Here is a 25,976-nt window from a genome sequence, read left to right on the forward strand (position 1 = left end):
ACCCCTTTTTGAACAAGGGTGTAACATTCACAATTCTCCAGTCCTTTGGCACCACCCCTGTGTTTAAGGAAGACTGGAAGATTATCATTAATGCCTCTGCAATTTCCACTCTCAGTATCTTTGGATGCATCTCATTTAATTCTAGAACCTTATCTATTTTAAGATAGCCTTTTAACATCTCCTCCTCAATTGTGAATTTTTCAAGTGTACCCGTTACCTCCTCGCTCACCTCGACCTGGTTGACAATCTTAAATTGGACATTTCCTGAATAATCCTCAATGTGCTAAGGATTACGCTGACAACTAATTTAAGATTATCAGTCAGGCTTGCAGTGTGACACATTTGCATGACATATACACAGAGCCCTGTTCTTTGCATACAGAAATATGTACATACATTGCACCTATTTCAGTTGAATAAAATAATTGATAGCCATTGACTGGTTCATTCCTCAGAGCAATGCCTTGACCAATCAGGGTCAAGTTGCCTGGTTTAAATTTCAAACAATGTTTAGCAGTTAACTGTAAGTCACCACTACTAGTGCATTCTCCATGGCAACACCGCATGCCAACCAATCAGCACTGTCTTCACATACAGTATAAATTGTTTTCCCCTCACATGGTATTCTTGAGAGTGTCCTGATGAGTCTAAGATGAAAAGCTTAGACATGCCTCTTTTTTCAGCAATACTCAAGTTCTGTACTACCAAATGACTACTCCAAGAAGCTGGTTAAACATGATCTCCCTTTCACAAAACCATGTTGACTCTGCCTAAGTATCTTGAATTTTGTCATGTGCCCTGCTATAATGTCTAAGTGGGAAGTTCATATTATACATGGGTCAAATAATACTGAAACAGCTATAGCAAAATGATTTTAATAGATTGATCAAAACTAGAAAAGTCAGAAACTAAATTATTTGATAAATATATAGATAAAATATAGAAATTGTATTCTGATGTATAAATCCACATTAGTTTAAATAACCATGCAAAAATTAGCACATATTGTATACCCATCTTGCTAAACATTGATACTCCACTAAACTGGAATATTTGTGAAACCAATTGGTATTTCATTCACAAAAAAGTCCATTGTGCGTGATTAAAATTTGGTTATGAGTATAAGTAAACAAGGATACAAACTAAATTGATTTAGGATTTTATTTGCATCGAAATAGTTTGCGCAGATGTTCCAATTTCATAGCACTGAGGAAAGAATTTCAACTAATGGAACCGAATCTATTCAGCATCTTTTGAAGTATAATTTCAATTCCTTGCAGTGGTATATTAGTCAAGTAGCTAATTTCCATGTATAAACTTACAATGGGAAATTATGTCAACACTGAATCATGGGAGATTTTATACTAATCCCAGTTGTATCTTCCAGTGAGATCCACAGATGTGCAACTTCCACAATGGATTCACACAGGCCTGGATTTTATGTAGACTATTGCGTCGGGAGTCTTGGTGGCTGGAGGCCTGTGTCTCACGATAAAATGGGCCCAGCCAATTAATCTGGAGGCAGAGGAGCAGGATCAAAGGGCCAAATGGCCTACTCTTGTTCCTAAATCCTATGTCAGGAAGCAGCGGGAAAATCTCGCCCAATTAAGTCAGAGGATGAAAGGGACTGACACAGGATTCTTGGCCAGTGCGAGCTGAATGTCAATTAGACTTATTAATGAGCCAATTGACACCCTTTATCCCTGAACCCACTGCAATTCAGTAGTGGTTCAGGAATTAAATGGAGGCCTAACTGATCTCCCACACCCTTATAGAGGCTGCCCAGCAAATTGTGTTCAGTTTGCCAGAGGCTCTTGTAAGGTGGGGGTGGGAGGCCCTTACTACAGGTACTTTGTATCCAATCAAGGGACCTAGCATTGGGCCGGCGTGGCCACTGAAGGCCATCCCCTGCCCTTGTCTCTGCCCATCGCACCTTCATTCAGCTGTGGCCTGGGCTCCTGGGCCTCAGAAGGGTGTAGTGCCATCTGATTGGCTGGCAGCTCTCAGAGTGTGGGACTTCCGCTGCTGGGGATCTCAATCATGGGGAAGGCCCAACAGCGGCCAATTACGTGCCTGAAGGACACATGATTCCGTTGGACCTGCCTCACAGAGCTTTTGGGAGTTAGTTCCTTGCTGGTGCTCCGAGACCCCATCAAACCAAAATCCCAGCTGCAATATCAGGGATGACTGATTTTTTCCTTCCTAACTTACACTGTGCCAGATGAGAATAATTTATCAAGAATGCCAGGGATTGTATTTAGGACTTTCCTTGTCTATTTACCAGATTATTTACTCCATGCTGGATGACCAATCAACTCATCACAGGAACAATGTAATTTTATTAAAATAAATATTGTAGTTGTTCAGAAATATTGAAAACACACATTCAGAATCTTGCAACTGGACACACTTTATATCTTTACGCCTGGCACAGGCCATGTTGTGCAAGATCTTTCAGGCCTTGAGCAACATAGGCTACTTTTTACATGCTTCTGAGGTTTATAACTAGGCACTTGATTATTTCAATATTATATAAGATTAAACTAATGCTGATGCTCTTAATATCCTAATATGGGTCTAACAGCCTTTATTTTCACAATATATTTTACACCGCAATGGAAAGACGAGGCACATTAGTGACTGTTAGTCCTTTAGTAGCATCCAATTGGTTGTACTCTTCTATTAGAGACGATAAAGAATTGTTTGCTTCTGTGAAGCAGCTTTGTTCCATTCCATCCACATGAAGGTAGTGGTGAATGTGAGCCTGAAATGACAAAATTAGTATGGCTCATTATTCAAATAATTAACTAAAATATTTTGTGATTGATAGCAATAACTTATCAATACGTAGACAATGCATTGGAAAAATGCAATGTGTAAAAGAAATGTTAATGGCAGGATTAATGAACATATTTGATTTTGTCTGTTAAATGGTAACTAGATATCCCCTAAAAAAGGACAAGGTTCAATCTCTCTTTGTGCGCTTATTTAACTAGATCATCTCCAGTGGCATTTTGTATGCTAAAATACAATATACATTGTTATTATGCCATGCAATAATGTATTATCTGACAGAGGAGCAGCAGTAGGCCATTTGGCCCCTTGAGCATAACCTACCATTACTGCTCAGATGGAGAAGGGAGTACTTGTAATCAGGATTTAGTAACTCAGTAGCAAATATGCTTGGACTGTTACTGAAGTTTCAATATTATATAAGATTAAACTAACGCTGATGCTCTTAATATCCTAATATGGGTCTAACAGCCTTTATTTTCACAATATATTTTACACTGCAATGGAAAGACGAGGCACATTAGTGACTGTTAGTGGGAGGGGAGGCTGTTTAAGGATGACTAGTTTTTCCCTTTCCAGCACTGTCTCAGGAGAACTAAAAGTGCATGATTGGTCTGAAGGCAGATGCACCTGTTCACCTGAGTGAGCTATGGATATTGCGTGATTGATTTTCTAGTGCACTATAGGAAGTCACAAAAGTAAAGTTCAGGGTCACATTTTCACATGACTGACCAGAATTTAATATTCATAAAGCCAAATTACAAATGAACAAGTGGGAAATCTAGTTAGACATAGCCGGTACGTAAACTTCAATGAAAAACACTAGGCGGCACTTGAAAACAGCCAAGAAACAATGAACAAGTTATCAAAATCTATCAATGAAAACAAAACCATTGAAATAGGACTACAAAGAATATACAGCCCATTTAGCACAACCAGTCCTTGCTGGCGTTTATGCTCCACTTGAGTCTCCTCTCATCTTTCCTCGTCTAAATCCGTCTTCGTAACCCTCTATTCCCTTCTCTCTCATATGTTTGTCTAGTCTTCCTTAAATGCATCCCTGTGGTAACAAGTTCCACATTCTCATATTCTGAAGAGTCATAGTGGACTCGAAATGTTAACTTTTTAAAATTCATTCATGGGATGTAGGCTTCGCTGGCTAGGCCAGCATTTATTGCCCATCCCTAGTTGCCCTTGAGAAAGGTGGTGGTGAGCTGCCTTCTTGAACCACTGCAGTTCCCGTAGCGTGGGTACACCCACAGTGCTGTTAGGAAGGGAGTTCCAGGATTTTGACCCAGCGACAGTGAAAGAACGGCAATATATTTCCAAGTCAGGATGGTGAGTGACTTAGAAGGGAACTTCTAGGTGGTGGTGTTCCCATCTATCTGCTGCCCTTGTCCTTCTAGATGGTAATGGTCATGGGTTTGGAAGATACTGTCGACAGATACTCTTCACAGATACTACAAGACCTGCTGAGTTTTTCCAGCACTTTTTGCTTTTATTCCACATTCTTGCCAGTTGTTGGATGAAGAAGTTTCTTCTGAATTGCCTATTGGATTTCTTGGTGACTATCTTATATTGTTGGCCTCTTAGGTTTTGTTCTTTCCCACAAGAAGAAACATTCTCTCTGTATCCATTCTATCAAAACATTTCATAATATTAAATACCTCTACTAGGTCATCCCCCAACCTTTTTTCCCCCGTGAGAAACGAGACCCAGTCTGAAAATCCTTTCGCCAGATGTGTACCCACACATTTCTAGTATCATTCTTGTAAATCTTCTCTGCACACTCTCCTGTGCCTTTACGTCCTTTTTATAATAATATTGAGCCTGACTGCACACAGTACTCTCAAGTGTGGTCTAATCAAGGTTCAGTATAACGTCCCTACTTTTCAGTTCTATCTCTCAAGAAATAAAGCCTAGTGTTAGGTTTGCATTTTTTTAATGATGTTCCTAACATGTGGCACAGCTTTTAATGATTGAAGCATTTGTACTCCATCTCTTTTTGTTCTCTAACCTACCTGGACTTGCACATTCCAAGTAATAAATAACTTCCATTTTCTTCCTACCAAAATGTACTACCTCGCAGCTATCTGCATTGATCTTCATGTGTCAATTATTTGATCATTCTGCAAATTTATTAATACCCTCCTATAATTTATTGCAGTCTTCCTCAGTGTTGACTGTCTCTACGTCCCTGCCCCAAAAATTACTTTTTAATATCATTTATCATTTGGCCATCAAATTGTAAATTGTATATTTTCCTTTACAAGGGAGAGGCAGTGGCATAATGGTAATGTCACTGGACTAGTAATCAGATGCTGAGATTTGAATTCAATAAAATAAAAATCTGGAATTAAAAGTCTAATGATGTGACCATGAAACCATTGTCGATTGTCGTAAAAACGGATCTGGTTCGCGAATTCCTTTAGGAAAGGAAATTTGTCCTTACCTGGTCTGGCTTACACGTGACTCCAGACCCACAGCAATGTGGATGGATCTTAAATGCCCCCTGAAATGGCCTAGCAAGCCACTCAGTTCTTAAGGACAATTAGGGATAGCCTAGCCAGTAAAGCCCACATCCCATAAACAAAGAAAGAAAAATAGATGGAAATAATTAAACTAGCCAACTGAGCACCATTTTCTGGATGGAATTTACTGGGGGCCCTCAGCAGTGGGTTGGCCATAAAATACCTAGGGATGATAGGGGGATCAGGTAGAGTGTCACCTTTTTGATACCATGGTATATCAATGGCAGGGCAGCGTTCCCACCCAGAGGCAAATTGAGATCCATAAGTGGTCCCATTGTAACACACCCTCTGCCCCCACCATCAACATACCCCTACCACCTCTTCATCAGGGCCTGCCTGACTGGCCCTGGAGCACAGCGCCAACACTGTTTCTGTGGGCTGGGTGCAGTCACAGCAGTAGCCACCACTTCCAATGGTGGCCCTCTGATTGGACGACAGCTCTTGGAAGTGGCATCTTGCCCCATAAAGGGACGAGAGCCCTGACAGCAGCTCATTAGCTTCCTAAATGCCACAGAATCCAGCTAGGGTTCCCGGAAACTGCCAGGATGGCAATACCCTGGTTTTCGGCCCACTACTGCCTCAATAAAATTTACCAGTGTTTAAACTGTGTTTATCAACTTTATCTTTTGAGAGGCCTTGTTCCTTTGAAAAGACTGAAGCTTGAGCTTTGGGGGCTCCCTAAAGACATTAATTTCAACCAGGTAGCAAGCAACAATTCTCAGAATGTATGTATATTATTGACTTGGATGTAGATGGAGAGAGTGATTTCGCAATTTGCCAACAACACCAAAATAGGAGCTGTGTGGGGTAAAGGAAGCTGCAAGGGAATATTGTTAAGTTTTCAATATAAAAGGATGAAATTCAATGTCAATGAGTGTGAGGTTGTATAGTTTCCATCTACAATAGTAGAATATACCTCTAACAAAATCACTCCATTAACTAGTACCTAACCTTTTACTGCCATTCAGCCAGTTCCTTAGTCACCATCAAGTTGAGACATTATTCAGAATTTACCTTTTTTTTGTAAAGTTTTACAAATCGATCCTTTAGATCTATGAAAGTAGTTCTAACACAGGTATTATTGGCTAGTGCCAATAAGGAGTGAGTGTGACCCACTGGAGGTATCGAACAGAGACTTGTTTTCCAACCTTCCTGATTCCACGAGACAAATTGGAGAGAAGGTTTTAACCTGTAGGGAATCACAGTGTTATTCTCTCATCTCTTAAATGCAAATGTGATTTGTAACTACAGCTTTCAGAGGTCCAAATGCAATGCTATAAAATAAAAGAAAACTACCTGGTAACTTTTGTGGCAAAATTAAAAGAAATCTTAAGAACTTATTAATTTATCAATTATTAAGCTAAATTTTCTAGGAGAAATGGTGCCTTTGTCTTTCTTGCATTCTTTTAAAACAAATAAAGATCTGGGATGGTATTTAATTGAGGCAATGGGGGTCTTGCCTGCCAGTTGGAGAGCCAGCAGTTGGCCACATTGTTTGTTTTGGGGAAGAACTGCCACATTAAAGCACTTAACTGGACAGCAGCAGGTCCTCCAGTCTCACCTGGAAAATAAGAGACTGACGGCTCTGTAGAATAGAGGTGGTGACTGCTGCTTGTCCGACACCCACCTGAGGCCTGGGATTGTTGCTGGATCTCAGGTAACAGGTGAGTTTGCTAGTTATGCTCCCCCCACTTGACGCTGGGTTAATACCAGTGGCAGCAGGATGAGGCCCTTAAGTCGGTTTTAATTGCTCACTTAAGGGCCTCAGTTGGCAGTGGGACGGGAAGACTGTCCATGGGCCTTCCCACCATAGACTTAATCGGGGTGGGAAGATGGCGGGATCCCCAACCACCACCTTCCCGCCTGATTAAATGCCGTCTGCCACCAAACTCGCTATGGAGGAGGGCATTAACTTCCATCCATGATCACAGACTGTTAATCTTCTCCTTCAGAACCAGAATAGATAACATACAGAATTTAATTATTTTCTTTAACAGGGCAGTTTACAATTTCAGTTCTTTTTGAATGGGAAGTAAACAGTTGAAACTGAAAACTGCCTTAAGAGAAAAGAACAATATCTAACTCATGGTTCATCTAAAAGTTTTAATTTAGCTAATATGTTAAGAAAAAGTAAATTTAACTATTGATTCACATCAACCAGGAAGACCCGAAGTTAGATTCCAAGTCTACTTAATTAGTCAGCCTCAGGGACAGATGCCCTCAACATCCAAGGATGAGGGGGAAACTGGTCACACACCAATCATTTCTGTCCTCTACAGAAAGCTTTGTTCGAAGTAAACACAGGGTGAGACTGGATCATGTATTGCATTGGTGCCATTCTCCTTCGTCCATCAAGTAGTAAATGGTCTGCAGATCTTAACCGCCAATGTTTTTGTAAGAAAAAATGCATTATTAACATGTAGATACAGAATTTCTTTTTTGAAAATGTGAAAAGTTTTATCATGAATCTATATTTCAAAAGCCTCTCTCTTGTCTCCTTCCATTATGAATAATGGGTGGTTTTGCAAAGTACCCCAGGGTGTTCAATCACCATGAAACCCAGCGATGGTCAAAGCTTTTTGAAAAGGTGAAAATTGGCATCAATTTAAAAAATATATAGAAATAATAATCATATAGTTTTAATCTTTCGCCAATCACAATCTGTACAATGTATTCATTACCTATGCTGTTTGTGCAGTCCAGAAGAATTTAATTTAAAATAACATTATAACACACCTTTGAACATATGAAAGAATATGTATCCTTTCTATGAATATAATTCCTAATCTGGTAAGAAATCCTGCCTTAAATTTAATAATTGTCAATTACTAAAAAAGAAAGTGATTTGACTAAAGATAATTTTTTTTCAAGTATGAAACTTCCAAATGAACAACAGCTACACTAAGTTAACATAAAGAAACAGTAAAAGATGTTTAGCACATGCACACATGCTTCCTTCAAACCTCTCAATGTTTCTTCTAAGATCAGAAATCTGAACATTTCCCCGGACCATCAGTGCACAGGCTAGGTATAGGTTACGTTTTGGGTCAGCATGCATCAACTGGTGATCCTTACTAAAAGCATCGGTGAACATCTGATCCAACCTGTTTAAATGAAAAAAGCAAAGACAGGATGGCTAGGATAGTTCGTTATATGTAGTATATGTCAAACTCATGCATCTTCCAAATTAGTAGTTGTTAAACTTGCAGGAAGGGGTTCTAATCAGCAGCACCATAAAATCAGCACTGCTAGTTCAACACAGCTAATGTGCAATGGCAAGCAAAAGTGCATTCCTAACTTATGGATACAGAATTTACTTTAAAAATTTTTTTAAATGTTTTATTGAGAATCTGTATTTTAAAATCCTCTCTCACCCTGTCTCCTCCCAACTCAAAATGCTTGTACCTCTTGATGGCACCCTTCTTTTGGGACAACAGTTGAGCTCTACAAACTAATTCATCGGATCATAGAACTGTTAATGCTTAGAAGGAGGCCATTTGGCCTGTTGTGCTGGACTGGCTCTCTGTAAGAGCAAGTCACCTAGTACCATTCATCTGCCTTTTCCTCATGGCCCTGTAATTTTTCCTCTTTAGATAATGATCCAATTCTCTTTTGAAAGCCGTGATTGGACCTTCCTCCGCCACACTCTCCAGCAGTGCATTCCAGATCCTAGCGACTCAACAGGTGAAAAATATTTTCCTCATTTTGCACTTGCTTCTTTTATCAAGCTCCCTAAATCAGTGTCTTCAGGTGCTCAATTCATCCACCAACGGAGACTGTTTTTCCCTATCCACTCTGTCCAGACTCCTCATGATTTTTGATACATCTGTCAAATCTCATCTGAAGTATCTCTTTTCTAAGGAGAACAGTCCCAGCTTCACCAATCTATTTACATAATTGAAGTTCCTTATCCCTGGAATCATTCTCATGAATCTTTTCTGCACCATCTCTAATATCTTCACATCCTCTCTAAAAAGTGTGGCGTCCAGAACTAGATGCAATAATCCAGTTGAGGCTGAACCAGTGTATCATCCAGGTTTATCATAACTTCCTTGGCTTTGTACTCCATGCCCCTATTTATAAAGCCTAGGATTCCATATGCTTTATTAAGTATGCTCTCAACCTGCCCTGAAACATTCAATAATTTGCATATATAATCTGCCTCTGCAACCCCCTTAGAATTGTACCCTTTATTTTACATTGCCTCTTCCCATTCTTCCTGCCAAAATGAATCACTTCACACTTCTCTGCATTAGATTCCATCTGCCACTTGTCCTCACATTTCAGCAACCTGTCTATATCCTTTTGAAGTTTACCACTATCCTCTTATACTTCCAAGATATGTGTAATCCCAAAGTTTGGAAATTTTGCCCTATACACTAAAGCCTAGGTCATTTATATCAGGAAGAGCAGGGGTCCTAACACCAACCCCTGAGGAATGTCACTATAAACCTTCCTCCAGTCTGAAAAACAACCATTTACCACGTTGCCTGTCACTCAGCCAATTTTGTATCCATGTTGCTACTGGCCCTTTTATTCCATGGGCTGTAACTTTGCTCACAAGTTTGTTGTGCCGCACTTGATTAAATGCCAACTGCATTATGCTCATCAACTCCTATCAAAAAACTCAAGCAAGTTAGTTAAGCACTATTTGCCCTTAACAACTCTTTGTAGAAGAATCTTTGGGAGGGCTTCCAGACATCTTTGATTCCTTACAAAGACATCTTCCATCTGTTAATCCAATGAAAAGGAACCATGAAGTCTTCTCTGATGATCAGGTAAATGCACTAATGAAGTGCGAAGAATCATAGGTTTGAATGCTTGTTTGTGTTCAATTAGCTGAGCTAAACTGGGTTGTGGAACAGGTACTGCAATTAGCAGCAGTAAGCCTGAGCTATTAGTTGCTGACATCATCCAAAAGCACAGGATCAGATTCCACGTGTTACTGACAACATAAAACTTTACTTTTCCACCTCCTTTTTGATTTTAAGATTTTATTCCAATCTCCATTTACAAACCTGACAGCAAGTCTCAAACGAATGAATCATAGGTTTTTCAAACTCACATGCAAAAACCAAAGTCATCCTTTTTAACCTCCTGAGCACTGCTTTTTCACTCAGTCAGCCTTCTCAACTGGCACCTTCTGAGTTCTTTGATCTAGAGTTAATTTTCTTCTTCACCAGGTCTGTCACTGAGAAGCATTTTTCCACCTTTCAACCACTGCTTCCAAGAGTCTCAGCCCACGGCTCTATATATCCATTCTCCTAGCTAGTTTCCCGCCTTCCATAAATCACAATTCATTCAGAATCCTGTTGTTACCTATTCCCTTACTTGCTCAGAGTTCTGCATTTCTTACACCTTAATTCTTTCAAAGCTCCACCGATTCCGTGGGCTCCCTTGGTTCAACCAAAACCCTTTTCTTTACCCTCAAATGTCTCCTTGGCAGCACCCCTCAATATCTAAGTAACATCATTTAGCTTTATGCCCATTCTTGCAACCCTTGGTTTACTCTCTAACCTCTATTTATTCCTTCAGCTATCACATACTTTCTCTCTGGAACTCCCTCTGCCTTACCTTGTACCTTCTCTCTGGAACTCCCTCTGCCTTACCTTGTACCATCATGCTATCAAGAATCTTCTAAATGCTTTTCTCTTCTACTCATTTGATCCCATCTACCAATCCCATCTATCATCTCTTCCTTTTGTATCCAGTTTTTGCATGTATGCAGTCAGTGTCTGACACTAATCACACAGAAAAATATGATTTTGCAGCAATATGATTTTTTTCTCAAAAATTCTGGTAAAACTCCTACCTTCTTATGGGGATGTTTACATCAGCCAGGGTGTATAAAGGAGTTAGACTAGAAACAAGGTAATGCAGCCGTGGAAATGGAACCAGATTCATGGTGATCTCATTAAGATCCATATTGAGGGATCCTTCAAATCTGGCAGAACTGCAACAAAAACAAGATAAAATAAACCAATACAATTAACAATCTACACAAACTAGGGCTATTTAAAAAAGTTGTTCAAAACACATCTGCTTCATCAGGAAAAATTCCATCGCATCAACTACTAGCATACAAGCGTGGAATTAAACAAACTGCAATGTAGTAAGTTGAGTGAATCATTCAATGAAAAAAATACTGTTCATGTTACTAATGCAAGGTCAGTAGTATCCCTCCAAATTACATGAAATACTGAGCAGTAAATCTCACCTATGTAAACAAAAGTACCAGATCTATATTTCTGTTGCAAATAAATACTGGTTGGTATGGTATTCTCATTTTGCAATTAAATGGAATGGGTTCCATAAATGGTTTTCTATAAACTATTGCATTCAAAATGCTAAAAACCAAAGAGAAACATTTCTGACCTATGTTGGAAAGGAACATTAAGTATAGGGAATGTAGAGAGAGAAGTCTACTGATAAGCAAAGGTAATTTCAAGTATTTGGTCAGTAAAATACCTAATGGGGATGTATATATAGGAGCCAATTACATTTTACAGCATGCTTGTAAACCCACAAAGATTCAAAGTCCACTGATTTAGTAAAGCACTGGATAGACACTGTTCAATAAACATAATTCTTAATTTCCAAAATAGTTAATTGATTAATGTTTGTGACTGGATTTACTAATGAAGAAAAGATTTTCAGGACTGATTAAATAACGGTTTTAAGAGATATTTTTTCTGGAGAATTTTGAAGAACTCTACAGGAATCAAGTTGGTTACAATGAAAAGCCTAATTTCAGCATTAGTATTGCTGAATAAAGAGACATTCTGTCGAAGCTTCTCACTTTGCACTCATCAGGACTGATTCACAAGAATATTGATTTATACTGCATGAGAAGAGAGTGCTGATTGGGTGGCAAGTGAATTCTGATCGGTACAGGCCCTGCCATGGAGAATGCACCAGGGAACCGGTGACTACCAAGCTTTTGTTTAAATTCCAACCAGGCAGATTGATTCTGATCAAGATATTGCCCTGGGGAATGAAACCCAGGGAATGGTTATCCCCTAAACTTTGTTGAGTTGAAAAAGGCACAATGTGTGGACATGTGACCTTCTGTCTACAACAGGCACTTTTATAATGCACAACATCACAGGAGCCACAGTGGTGCAGGCCACAGACTTACCAAATGTAAGTCAGCCATTCTGTCCACTGTGTTATTGCTCACTATCCAATAGAACATAGCTACTCTAGGTCCACTTCTCTGCCTTATCCTTGAGTTTTTTATTATTCTTCCATTTCGAATGCTTATCCAATTCAATTTTAGATTTTTATAGTTTTTACCTCAAAAGCCATTATTAGTAAGGTACTTAATTATATAATAAGCTTTTGTGCAAAAAAAATTCAAAATTCTTCTTTGTTCTTCTAATGATATTCCTAAGTGGAGCCCATTTGTTATCAATTCAACCAGTGAAAGCAATTATTTACCCTTTAAAAATCATTCACAATTTTGAAGAACTGAGATTCTTCCTTTAATTTCCCATATTGGTTTCAGTAATAAAAAACCTCAATTTTGCAAGCCTTTCATAACTATAACCTCTCATTTCTAGTAATCCTCCAGTGAATCCTTTTTGTACCCTTTCCATGTTCTAATATCCTTCTTGAAGCAGGATTCTCAGAAACTACAATTCTTCAACAGCAGCATAACTAACAACTTCAACAAAAATCAACACCACTTACATATGAATTATGTAATTGGCTTGGAACATAAGAAATAGGAGCAGGAATAGGCCACGCAGCCCATCCAGCCTGCTCCATCATTCAAGCAGATCATGGCTGAATTTCTACATGAACTCTACTTTCCCACCCTATCGTTGTGTTTATATTCAATGCTACTAAGCATAAAACTCAGAACACCATTTACCCTTTTGCTTGCTTTTCTACTTCCACCTCCTAGTTTAAAGACCAATGTAACTGCACTGTACGATCTCTGTTTCTCAAGAATTTTACCATTTATAGCACACTTCCTTTCCCTGCTCTTTTCCACCAAATGCTTCACATTTCTCTGCAATGAACTGTATTTCCACCTGTCTGCCCACTCCGAGGAAGTATGCAAAAGATCATGCAGTTTACCAGTTTGCACTCTCCTTAACTTGGAATCAGAAACTGTCATTAGTGCCACACAAGTGCCATGCATGACCATCTCCAAAAATAAAGAATCTAACCATCTCCCTTGACCTTGAATGCAACTGCTCTATATCACCTGACACAATGGCAAGACCTAAGGATAGAACAATTATGTTCCCTTGTGATCTGAACCAGATATCTGTGTCCTTCACACATGTATTTTTTTGATGTTTCAGAAGGCAGACCAAGTCAATAGAAGGCAATGTGATTATCCATACCACACAGACTTACACAGAAAAACATTTATAATCAAGTTCACTTAGTTCATTTGGCAAAACTTATATTTGCACAATAATATTAAATAGTAATCATGCTACAATGTACAATTCAGTTGGGCAACTTATTAAAATTACACAAAGCAACTCCTTTGTATGGTATCTTACAGCTCAGGGCTACTTTTCTCTGCAGTATTCTTCTTCACTGTCTAACTTCCTAATTTCACAGGTCTTGGTCGTGTCAGCTTCTTTTCATAGTTCATTACCCATCCCCCTATACCTCACTCAATCCAAAAGCGAATCTACCAATCTAGTTTGGCAATGAACCCTGCTGAGTTCAACTGAATAGGATTCTCACACCAATAATGGATGAATCTGTGCCCACACCTTTGGTGAGTTTCGTGGCAGGAGGCATTTAATTGGGCGGGTGACACCCCAATTAAGTCTGTGGCAGGAACGCCCACTTAAGAGCCTCATCCCGTGCTGCTGGTATTAAGCCAGCAGCAGGCAGGGGACTTGACGTGCGGGAAGCATGGCATTTTTTGTTTGCGGTATCCCGGGTGGGGGTGAACCTTCATACAAAAGCACTGATCAAAGGACTCGGCATCAGGAAGGAGGGGAAGGCCCACTGGGAGCCACCCCCTGCTCTTGCTGCCAACCCCACTTTTCCCTACCTTGCCACCTCAAACCCATGACCCCTTTCCTGCTATCACTCACTTGTGCTTGGATCTCTCCTCAATGCGAGGTTTCAGGTGGGTGCACTACTGGCAATAGCCACTGGCTCCCCGGTAGCACTGCTGACTACAGAAGAGCTGCCGGCTGGCAACTCTCAGCAGGCAGGACATCCTGGGGACCTTGATCAGCTGGCCTGTTATGTGCTTGAGTGGCACAAGATATGGCAAGGGGCAAAAAGAGGCGACGCAGGGTCTTGTCGGCTCTCTGTCCGTCACTTCCATAAGATTCAGCCCAATGAGTGTGAATGGTTGCTAGCACGTTAATTTTACGTGTCTGAAGTATCTTAGTTGAGATGTCCCATCCGAAAACTAACCTATCAATCCTACTGTCCTGTGAATGTAACCAATTGAGACCTAAACTCAGTTCAATAGTATAATTTTTGATATATATTAATTACATTAAGGTTTCTTCATGGCAACATAGCCTGGAATCTCAAACCATGAAAGGTCTCTGTCCAGCACTTTAATAAGATCTTTGCTGACGAGCCCTGAGTAGTTCGTACTTTTTTTAAAAAGCGTTTACTAGTCTTATATTTCTAATGGCTCAAAAGGTACATACAAAGGGGCCTTATTGGCCTATAGGTTCTTGCTCATCTCCTTCATTGCACAATGATGTAATATTTGCCACCTTACATTACTTTAGTACCATTCTTCTTTCAAAGATTATAAGAATACTACTGTCACTTTTCCAATCTCTTTAATATTCTGGGATGTATGACAGCCACACATTGTGACTTCTACAGTTTTAGTCTCAATAACGTTTTATTACAGCGTAATGGTGAATCCTTGGGCCGGATTTTCGTGGAGTCAGGAAGCTCTCCGTACCTTTAAAAATAGCAGGCCGGGCCTGAATGCAGACACTCCGTCCCCATTTCCAACAGATTCATTTTTACCAGCAGGGGGAAGGGGGCGGGGCATGATTCACACAAAAGAGAAACCTGAACTCAGTAAGGCCATTTAAAATTAGTGCCGAATGCATCAGACCCCAGTTTGGCTGTTGGATGAGGCCTAGTGGGCCTAACAGCTTCTAAATGGGCTGCTATGAAGACCTGGAGAACCAAACCTGGCCTCTAACCAGCCTGCATTGGCACTCACCGACCCCTGTGGCTCCCCAAGGATCTGCTTCTGAGGTTGGCAGGCCCAATTCAATCCCAGCCCTGCCTCCCCAGAGTGAAAGTTGGGTCTAATGGAGTCCTTTGAACTGAGGAGGGTCTGCTAAGTTGGGAAATTTTCTGACTCAAGCTACCCGCCTTGGTAGGCAAAATCTGGCCTTTGTGTCCTGTACCGGCTTTCCTACATTCTTCTTGGGTTATTCAAAGTCCTATCATTACTGTACTTTGTAAAATGTGCTTCATAACACTTATTAAGTACCTCCTTTATCTGCTCACTCAAGTACAAGGTTGTCTCTTCATATGCAAGTGGTTTCATCCTTGTTTGATCATTATCTATACTTAAGAAGGGTTTTTCTATTTCCCTTTATGATGCATTTCAGTCTTCTTAGTCCACCTAACCTCCCTTTTAGAAACACAGGCCAGAATTTTTCGCTGAGCGGGTGGGCACATGCCCAACCGCTCGAGCATAAAAAGGCGCACGATGATGCTGAGTGAGCGTCCCGACGTCATCGTGCACTCCCGCAATATTTCAGTTGGCCGGCACATGCGTGACTTGGCAGCATGCCCAATTAACAGGCCTATTAAGGCCATTAAAGTAATAATTAAATGGAATTCGGCCAGGTGGCCTTCAGATATTATATGAAATCTCATCCACAGGTGAGACGAGATTTCCAACAGGAATTAAAAATAAAATAAAAATGTTCAAATCTCATTTATAACATGTCCCTGCTCATGTGACAGAGTCACATGATAGTACATGTTTTTAACATTTTTAACTTATGTTTTTAAAATTCTTTAGCTCCCTGAGGCAGCTTTGTGCCTTCAGGAGGCTTTCAGTGCATGCACCTGTGCAAACCTTCGCACTCACCCTCCTCCCACCTCCACCCTCCGCTGCCCCCCACCCCAACCACAAAGCAGTGTGCAGCATTGCAGAATGTGATTCATGCTGGCTGGCTGTCAATTGGCCAGGCAGCATGAAATTGTGGCTGGGGCCCGATCACAGGCGGTGGTCGGTTTCGCCACTGCTCTCAACCCATCAGCTGTGCCCGCCCCACAATCTTGCCCATATAAACATAGAAAATAAGTGCAGGAGTAGGTCATTCGGCCCTTCAAGCCTGCTCCGCCATTCAATATGATCATGGCTGATCCTCTATCTCAAACGCCATACTCCCACTCTCTCCCTATATCCCCTGACACCTTTAGAACCTGGAAATCTATCTATTTCCTTCTTAAATATATTCAGTGACTTGGCCTCCACACTCTATGGTAGAGAATTCCACAGGTTTCACCACCCTCTGAATGAAGAAGTTTCTCCTCATCTCAGTCCTAAATGGCCTACCCCGTATCCTAAGAGTGTTACCTCTTGTTCTAGACCCCCTTATTTACTTTTTATATTTCTCAGTTGTTTTCTGTATTAGTGCCCTTAAATTGGCCATTTACCTCTTTTGCAAATCTCAGTTTTGTTCTTTATTTATCCACAAAAGCCCCTGCATTTGACATACACATGCAAGATACAAAATTGTCAGACTGGAAAAGAGCAACTGATTGATGCAGCTGGTTCTATAGTCATGACACTTTATGCATCAAGATACATACTCTCCCTATTCACCACGTAATTTCCTGATAGAGCTGAAAAAAAAAGAACCCTGGCCAATTATGGCAGATAAAATCTACAAAATTTCTTGCTGACCACTCTAGATAGTCAAAACTAGCCCAGGAAACCACACCGGCCCCAACTCGTATATCTTGTTGGAATGCTGTAATTATTAATATAATAAATGTTCACTCACCTGGTCAAATTGAGCAGCAAGTTAGCTACAATATTGTTCATAGCATCAAATGGTTTCTCCTGCTGTTTGACTTCACTGTGACCAGAAATCAGTGTGCTTTGCAGTTTTATTGCAGATGCTAATTTACCAGAATTGACCATCTGATTGATTTTGTTGACAATGTCAATCAAGGACTGGTTTTAAAAAAAAGGATAAAGTTTAGGGAATGTGCATTTTAACATTTAGTTCCATATTCAAAAAGTTATTACATGAATGGCAGATACAGGCCTAAATCTTTGTGGGGAGGCGATAAGGAAGTGGGGCAGGGTTGTAGTGGTTGGGAAATGGCGAAAGGCAGGTTATCTGTAAGTTCTGCTGAATTTAACAGAAACAACAAATTAAAAAATAATATTTCTCTATTCTTTGGCCAAAAGTCAGCCAAACTGCTGATGAGCAGGAAGGGAGAGACTGGAGGCTGTGTTGGACATGATGGAGTCCAGGGAAAGGGCTTAGGGAAAATCGGCAGATTGCAAGGGTGGAAGCAGATTAGCTGAGCTTTGTCAGATGAAGCACTCCTGCTTCTTCTGGCCCAAGAGCAGTCCTGTAAAGGCATCTGCCTTCTGGCCTGGCCTTTCTCACTTCCTTTAGCTGCCAGGTTGCCTAAGTCCTGGGAAATACAAATCTGACAACTTTAAAATAAGTAAATATGTATGATCGTTGGAATTGAGTAAATGTACTCTTCATTGACCCTCTGTAGCTGCCAATGTATGATTGCTATCAAAACAATAATTTTGGTCATCTGACTCAAATATAGCCTGTTCTTGTTTAATTAATGTGGGCGTCACTGACAAAACTGACATTCATTACCCATCCCTAGGTGCCCTTACAGTGTGGCTTGGGAGACTACTTCAGAGGACAGTTAAAAATCACACTTATATAAAAGCAAAATACTGCGGATGCTGGAAATCTGAAATAAAAACAGAAAATGCTGGACTCTTCAGAAGAGTCATAAGGACTTGAAATGTTAACTCTCTTTCTCTCTTCACAGCTGCTGCCAGACCTACTGAGTTTTTCCAGCATTTTCTGTTTTTCACACTTTTTGGGTGTGGAACCATATGTAGGCCAGACCAGGTAAGTAGGACAGGATAGAAAACAGAAAAGCAGTTGGTTTCTTTTTTACAACAATCCTTCAAAATTTCTTTTTTTCACGGACAACAACTTTTAATTTTCAATTTGTTTTCAACTGATTTCAAATTTTCAAACTGTCTTATTGGATTTTAATCTCATGTTGCCAGGATTATTAATTAAAACTCTGGTTTATTAGTCCAGTAACATAACAGCTATATTAGCATATTCAGTTAGAGTTGCAGACAGCTGCTCTGAGCAGACAGATTATCTGGCAGTATTGGAACAACTATTCTATCTGATCTTGATGGTAGAAGCAGAACTACGGAGGGGGAAATTTCAATTATCCTGCAAATTCATTTCATTATGGTAGGTACAATCAACTCAGCTTAATTCAAGTCACATAATTCAAATTATCTGATAGTATTTTAAAAAATTAAGTTCACATGACTTGATTCAATTTTTTTAAGCACAACATTTGACTGATCAGTAGACTGTCAGACTATGAATTGTATTGATTAATGCAAAACATATGGTTAATTGTTTGATTTGTTTACAAAAAAATTGATGCCTCTATTTACACAAAAGCTTACTTAAAAACACAATAAGGAAAAAAAATACTTTCAACAATGACAGTTTTTACAAACATAAGAAATAGGAGAAGTAGGCCATGCAGCCCCTCCAGCCTGTTCCGCCTTTCAATAAGATCACGGTTGATCTGTTTGTGTTTCAAATTTCACATTCCCACCTACCCCCGATAACCTTTGATTCCCTTGCCTAACAAAAATCTATCTACCTCCGACTTAAAAATATTCAGTGACCCCGCCTCCACCACCTTCTGAAGCAGGGAGGTTCCAAAGTCTCACAATCCTCAGAAAAAAAAATTCTCCTCATCTCCATTCTAAAAGGGCAACCCCTAATTTTAAAACAGTGTCCCCCCCCTAGTTCTGGACTCACTCACAAGAGGAAACATCCTTTTCACATCCACCCTGTCAAGACCGTTCAGGATCTTAGATACTTCAATCAGGTCACAGCACAATCTTCTAAACTTCAGTGGAAACAAGCCCAGCCTGTCTGACCTTTCCTCATATGACAGACCGCTCAATCCTAGTATCACTCTAGTAAACCTCCTCTGAATCACCTCCAACGCATTTACATCTTTCCTTAAATAAAGGAGACCAAAACTGCACACATTATTCGAGATGTGGTCTCACCACAGCCTTGTATAACTGAACCTTAACATCCTTAAATTTTATGTTTAATTCCTCTCATAATAAAAGATAACAGTCCATTAGCTTTCTTGATCACTAGTTGTTCTTGCATTCTTACTTTTTGTGACTCATGTTCTGGAGCACCTAGATCCCTCTGCCCCTCTGAATTCTGCAGTTGTTCTCCAATTAAGTAATACTCTGCTTTTTTATTTTTCCTGCCAAAGTAAACAACTTCACATTTTTCCACATTATACACCATCTTCCAGATTTTTGCCCACTCACTCAACTTACCTATATCCATCTGCAAACTCCTTACGTCCTCTTCACAACATACTTTCCTACGCATCTTTGAGCCAAATGCAAATTTAGCTACCATTCCTTCGCTCCCCTCATCCAAGTCATTGATATAAATTGGAAAACTTTGAGGCCCCAGCACAGACCCCTGCGAGACTGCACTCATCACATCCTGCCATTCAGAAAAAGACCTATTTATGCATACTGTGTTTTCTGTCAGCCAGCCAATCTTCTATCCATGCTAACATGTTACCCCTTACACCATGAACTTTTATTTTCCGCAATAACTTTTGATGTGGCACCTTATCAAATGCCTTATGGAAATCCAAGTACAGTACGCCTACAGGCACCCCTTTATCCACAGCACATGTTACTCCTTCAAAGATCTCCAATAAATTGGTTAAACATGACTTCACTTTCACAAAACCATGTTGACTCTTCCCGATTACCTTGAGATTTTTCAAGTGCCCAGCTATAATCCCCTTAAAGATCGATTCTAACAACTTGCTCGTGGCAAACATCAAGTTAACCAGCCTATAGTTTCCTATTTTCTGCCTCCCTCCCTTCTTGAATAGAGGGGTTATACTTGCTAATTTCCAGTTGAATAGAAACTTTCTAGAATCTAATGAATTTTGGAAAATTGACATCAACCCATCTACTACCTCATTAGCCACCTCTTTGAAGACACTAGGATGAAGTTCATCAGGACCCAGAAGCTTGTCAGTCCGCAGTTTCATCAGTTTGCTCAATACTGCTTCCCAAGTGATTGTAATTTCACCAAGTTCCTCTCTCCCTTTTGGGAGACATGCAGAGTTAAGATCAGATGCAAAATTGTTGTCATTTCAACAGCTTTGAATAAATGGCTTAGCTACATAAAGGACCAGAATTCCCTGAAATTGTTAAATTTAGTGAATAGCAACCAATGAACATTGTCTTCTATTAAGGCATCAACTCAAATATCTAATTTGAAGTTTACATTGAGCAGCTCAAACTTTTACTAAAAATAAGGGGGCGGAGCCTGGACTTTCCTGTCTGGGATTTTGGACAGGCCTGGCTGGCAAACCTAGTAATGGTGTTGGGTGGGTGTGGGGGCAGGGCCAGCTGGGGGCGCAGGTTTGAGAGGCCAGGGGAGGAGTGTTAAAAGTGGGCAGGAGGAAATAAGATCTTGAGGGGGTGTGGCCCCCCCCCCCCACCCCGCCGAGCAAAAGGCCAGCCTCGGTAATCTGGCATTTGTTCCAGCTGCAAAAACACACAATAAAGCAAAAAAAAAAGCCCCCACAGACTTCTCATGCTCCATCTATGCCACCTCATGCGCCCCACCCAACTCCCATGGCCCCTCACACCCTCCATGCCAACCTTGCTCCAACCCGCACCCTCATGACCCTTTGTAGCCCCTATGCCAATTTAGTGCCAACTTATGCCAACCCATGACCCCACCACCCTTTTCCCTTACACCTTTCATGCCAACTCACCCAGTATCCATCATGGGCAGACCTCAGGACCCATGCTGATAAAACTTTATTTTGTATCCTAAGTGTCTATTGATGAATTCGGTATTTAAACAAGCACTCTCATTGATAAAATCCCATTCACTACATTTAAATTCCTTCAACTGCTTAATCAGTATAGCAACAAGCATTTGTTAGGACAACTTCAAGGACTTTATAAGCACTCGGAGCTGCCAATCAAACCGTGAGCTGATAGGGAGCCCACTGTGATAATGATAGGTCATGAATCAGTCATGTAGGACTAATTCCATAGTGCTTATCTACAGGCTTATGTCAATAGAACAAGTGAGATAGCAAGTATTGATTTTCTTTAACACTGCAGACAATTTTTAAATATTTAAAGAGCAGGAGATTTAAATTTCTTGGCAGTTTCAATGAGTTTATCCACTTTTCACACACATTCATGTCTAAGTTTAACGATCTCAAAGGGTACCTCCCTTCTAAAGGGCACCTCATCTCTCCCAGGGTCACCTCACCTCTCCCAGAGGGCACCTCATCTCTCCCAGAGGGCACCTCACCTCTCCCAGAGGGCACCTCACCTCTCCCAGAGGGCACCTCACCTCTCCCAGAGGGCACCTCACCTCTCCCAGAGGTGCCCCAGGACCACTACCAAAATGGTACCCTACCTCTCCAAAGAACTCCATTAACTTTAGACTTTCTCCTAATAGGTCTCAAGTGCACAAGTCATGTTTTGGACATTCCACGATCGGTCTGACGGAAGGCAGCTGGACTTTAGCATGTGCAGTTGCCTCCATGAACCACAGATGTACAAAGTACAACCTGCCCCCATTCACCCCCTGCAAAAATGATGGGGCTGGGACTTCCGGAATTGGGTCTCTGGCACCATTTTGGAAAAATGGGGACCCTCTCCATCTGCATAAGAATTCAGGTCAATATGTTTCTCTTTTGAGGGTAAATATAATTAACATGGGTAATTATAAATGACATCCTTTGTGACTGTGATCTTGGTGCATTATTCCTCTTCATCCTATTTGACTTCTCTGCTGTCTTTGACATGGTGAATTTTCCTCCAATGCTGCTACTCCGAAGCCAACTTGAGTGGGACCATCACCTGGCTCTACTCTTACCTACCCAGTTATCGCCAGAAAACCTCCTACTATGGCTTCTCTTCCCAATCCATTACTTCCGGAGTCAGTCAAGGATCTAACATTTGTTCCTCCAATTTCTCACCAACATGATGCTCCTCAGTGACACCAATTGAGTCAATTTCCACATTTACATCGAAGGCAAACAGCTCCACCGCATTATCACTTGTCTCGACCCCTTCACTGCCAATTGTAAATCACTCTTAGGCCAGTTTTAAGCTAATTCAGCTAATTTTCAGTGAATTATGTCAACACATCTAGAAACAACAATCTTAGGTTTGGCTTAGGTTTGGCACGTGACCGAGAGGACATCTTAGAATGGATTTTTGTATCTCTGTGGTTCAGCAAAACAATATGGTACTCTTAATATTTAATGTATTTAGTTGTAGAAACCGTGTAAAGATGTGTGTGCCTATACTGTGATAAACATAGAAACATAGAAAATAGGAGCAGGAGTAGGTCATTTGGCCCTTTGAGCCTCCACACCATTTAATATGATCATGGCTGATCCTCTATCTCAACGCCATACTCTCGCTCTCTGTTCATGTCCTTTGGTGCCTTTAATCAAGAAATCTATCTAGTTCCTTCTTAAATATATTCAGTGACTTGGCCTCCACAGCCTCCTGTGGTAGAGAATTCCACAGGTTCACCGCCCTCTGAACAAAGACGTTTCTCTTCATTTCAGTCCTAAATGGCCTTCCTCCATATCCTGAGACTGTGACCCCTTGTTCTAGACACCCCAGCCAGAGGGAACATCATCTTTGCATCTAGTCTGTCCATCCCTTTCAGAATTTCATATGTTTCAATGAGATCCCCTCTCATTCTTCTAAGCTCCAGTGAATACAGGCCTAGTCAGCCCAATCTCACCTCATGCAAGTGCAGCAAGCAATCAAGGCGGTAAATGGTATGTTGGACTTCATTGCAAGAGGACTTGAGTACAGAAGCAAGGATGTCTTACTGCAACTATACAGGGCCTTGGTGAGACCATACCTAGAGTAGTGTGTGCAGTTTTGGTCTCCTTACTTGCCACAGAGGGAGTACAGCGAAGATTTACCAGACTGATCCCTGGGATGGCAGGGTAGTCGTATGAGGGGAAGGTGGTGAAACTATGGAATTCTCTGCCACAAAAGACTTTTGAGGCCAAGTCACTGAATATCGCAGCGAGAGAGCTAGAGGAGCAGCGGGGCCATTAACAGCAAGAGAGTGAGAGAAGCAGCGTGGCCATTAACATTGAGAGAGCAAGAGGGACAGCAGGGCCATTAGCAGTGAGAGAGTGAGAGAAGCAGCATTGCCATTAACAGCAAGAGAGTGTGAGAAGCAGTGTGGCCATTAACAATGAGAGAGTGTGAGAAGCAGCGGGACCATTAGCAGTGAGAGAATGAGAGGAGTAGCGGGGCCATTATCAATGAGAGCATGAGAGGCACAGCTATGCCTTTGACAGTGAACCAGCAAGAGGAGCAACGGGGCCATTAACAGCGAGAGGGCGAGAGGAGCAGCGATGCCTTTGTCAATGAGAAAGCAAGAGGAGCAGTGGGGCTATTAACAGTGAGAGAGCGAGAGGAGCAGCGGGGCCATTAACAGTGAGAGAGTGAGAGGAGCAGTCGGAGCCATTAACAGCGAGAGAGCGAGAGGAGCAGCAGGGCCATTAACAACGAGAGAGCGAGAAGAGCAGCGGGACCATTAACAGCAAGAGAGCGAGAGGAGTAGCGCGGTCTTTAACAGTGAGAGAGTGAGAGAAGCAGCGGAGCCATTAACATTTGAAGAGCAAGAGGAGCAGCGGGGCCATTAACAGTGAGAGGCTGAGAGGAGCAGCAGGCTATTAACAGTGAGAGAGCGAGAGGAGCAGCGGGCTATTAACAGTGAGAAAGCGAGAGGAGCAGCGGGCTATTAACAGTGTGAGAGTGCGAGAACCAGCAGGACCATTAACAATGAGAGTGAGAGAAGAGTGAGAGATCGTTAAAGAGTGCGGAGAGAAAAAGGAAAGAGACCATTAAAGAGTGCAGAGAGCAGCTGATTGGTGAGTAGAATTGGTGAGTATTTCTGGTCTTTAAAGTAAAAGTAAGGTCTTTGGTTTGTGTTTAGGTCTCTAGTCTTTTTCTTAAAAATAGCTTGTGAAGAATAAGATCGATACTGCTATATAAAAAAATTACAATAAAGTGTAAAGAGCAATGGATTCTTCAAGTGTAAAGAGCAAGGATACAAGAGTAATTAATTAAATAATTAAATAAAATACAATAGCGATCACAGAACAGGCGGTGTGTTGCCGTGACAGCATGTGGGAGCTGCTGGACAACAAGGTGATTCAGAGCGAACACTCTGGATCTGTGACAAGCGTTTGCAGCTTGAGGAACTTCGGATCCGAGTTGATGAGCTAGAGCCCAAGCTGCAGACCTTGCAGGGAGGGGAAAGTTACCTGGACATTTTGCTCCAAGAGGTGATCACAGACCACAAATTTGGTCTGTGATTAGGGACAGGAGGGTCTGACTGCAAGTGAAGTATATTTGGGGACCTAAGGGGTAGTGTTCGAGGAGCCTCGGCCACTGCAACTGTCCAACAGTTACGAGATTCTTGCAAGCTGTGTGGGTGAGAGTGGGGACTGCAGGGAGGATGAGTGAACTGACCACGGCACCATGGTACAGGGAGCTATTCAAGTGGGGGGATAAAATAGGAATATAGTAGTAATAGGGGACAGTATAATTAGGGGGTTAGATACTGTTCTCTGCAGCTGGGAGACTGAGTCCTAAAGGCGATGTTGCCAGCCCAGTGCCAGGATTAAGGACATTTCCTCAGGGCTGGAGAGGAGCCTAGAGTGGGAGGGGAGGGATCCAGTTGTTGTCGTCCATGTTCATATCAACGGTGTTGATAGGATTAGAAAGGAGGTTTTGCAGAAAGAATTTGAACTGGTAGGAGCTAAATTAAGAAGAAAAACCTCCAAGGTAATAATCTCCGGATTACTACCTAAATCATGGGCAAACTGGCATAAGGTAGATAAAGTCAAGGAGTTAAATGCAAGGCTCAAAGGTTGGTGTGGGAGGAATGGGTTTCAGTTCATGGGGCATTGGCACCAGTACTGGGGTAGAAGGGAGCTGTTCCCATGGGACGGGCTTCACTTGAATTGTGCTGGGACCAGTGTCCTGGCGGATCAAATAACTAGGGCTGTAGAGAGGGCCTAAAACTAAATAAGCGGGCAGTGGGGGAGGGTTCTGAGGAGGGAATACATAGGCTAACAAAGCAAAAGGATATGGCAAGATTGCAAGGCAGTTATTCAGCTATTGATACCCAGAGTGTGACAGGAAGGGACAAACATAAAAAAAGAAGTGGCAAATAGAGTCAAAGGGGGGAAAAATGATAAAAAGGCAAAATCGATGGCTCTTTACTTAAATGCACATAGTGTTTGGAACAAGTTAAATGAATTCACGGCACAAATAGTGGTTAATGG

General features: G+C 41.3%; 1 protein-coding gene across 6 annotated transcripts in view; it reads right to left on the minus strand.

Moving 5' to 3' along the window:
* Positions 1–2,321: 2,321 nt before the first annotated feature.
* Positions 2,322–25,976, minus strand: part of tube1 (tubulin, epsilon 1) — a 52,279-nt gene continuing 28,624 nt past the window's right edge. For all 6 annotated transcript variants that reach the window (XM_041188897.1, XM_041188898.1, XM_041188902.1 and 3 more), the window contains exons 8-12: positions 17,315–17,487; positions 11,137–11,277; positions 8,288–8,428; positions 6,339–6,513; positions 2,322–2,764 (exon numbers count right to left, since the gene is read on the minus strand). In XM_041188897.1, coding sequence (XP_041044831.1) covers positions 2,606–2,764; positions 6,339–6,513; positions 8,288–8,428; positions 11,137–11,277; positions 17,315–17,487 — 789 coding nt within the window. In that variant the 3' untranslated portion in view covers positions 2,322–2,605. The remainder of the gene's footprint in view (positions 2,765–6,338; positions 6,514–8,287; positions 8,429–11,136; positions 11,278–17,314; positions 17,488–25,976) is intronic.

The sequence above is a fragment of the Carcharodon carcharias genome, chromosome 5, assembly GCF_017639515.1.
Source record: "Carcharodon carcharias isolate sCarCar2 chromosome 5, sCarCar2.pri, whole genome shotgun sequence".
Taxonomy (NCBI): Eukaryota; Metazoa; Chordata; class Chondrichthyes; order Lamniformes; family Lamnidae; genus Carcharodon; species Carcharodon carcharias.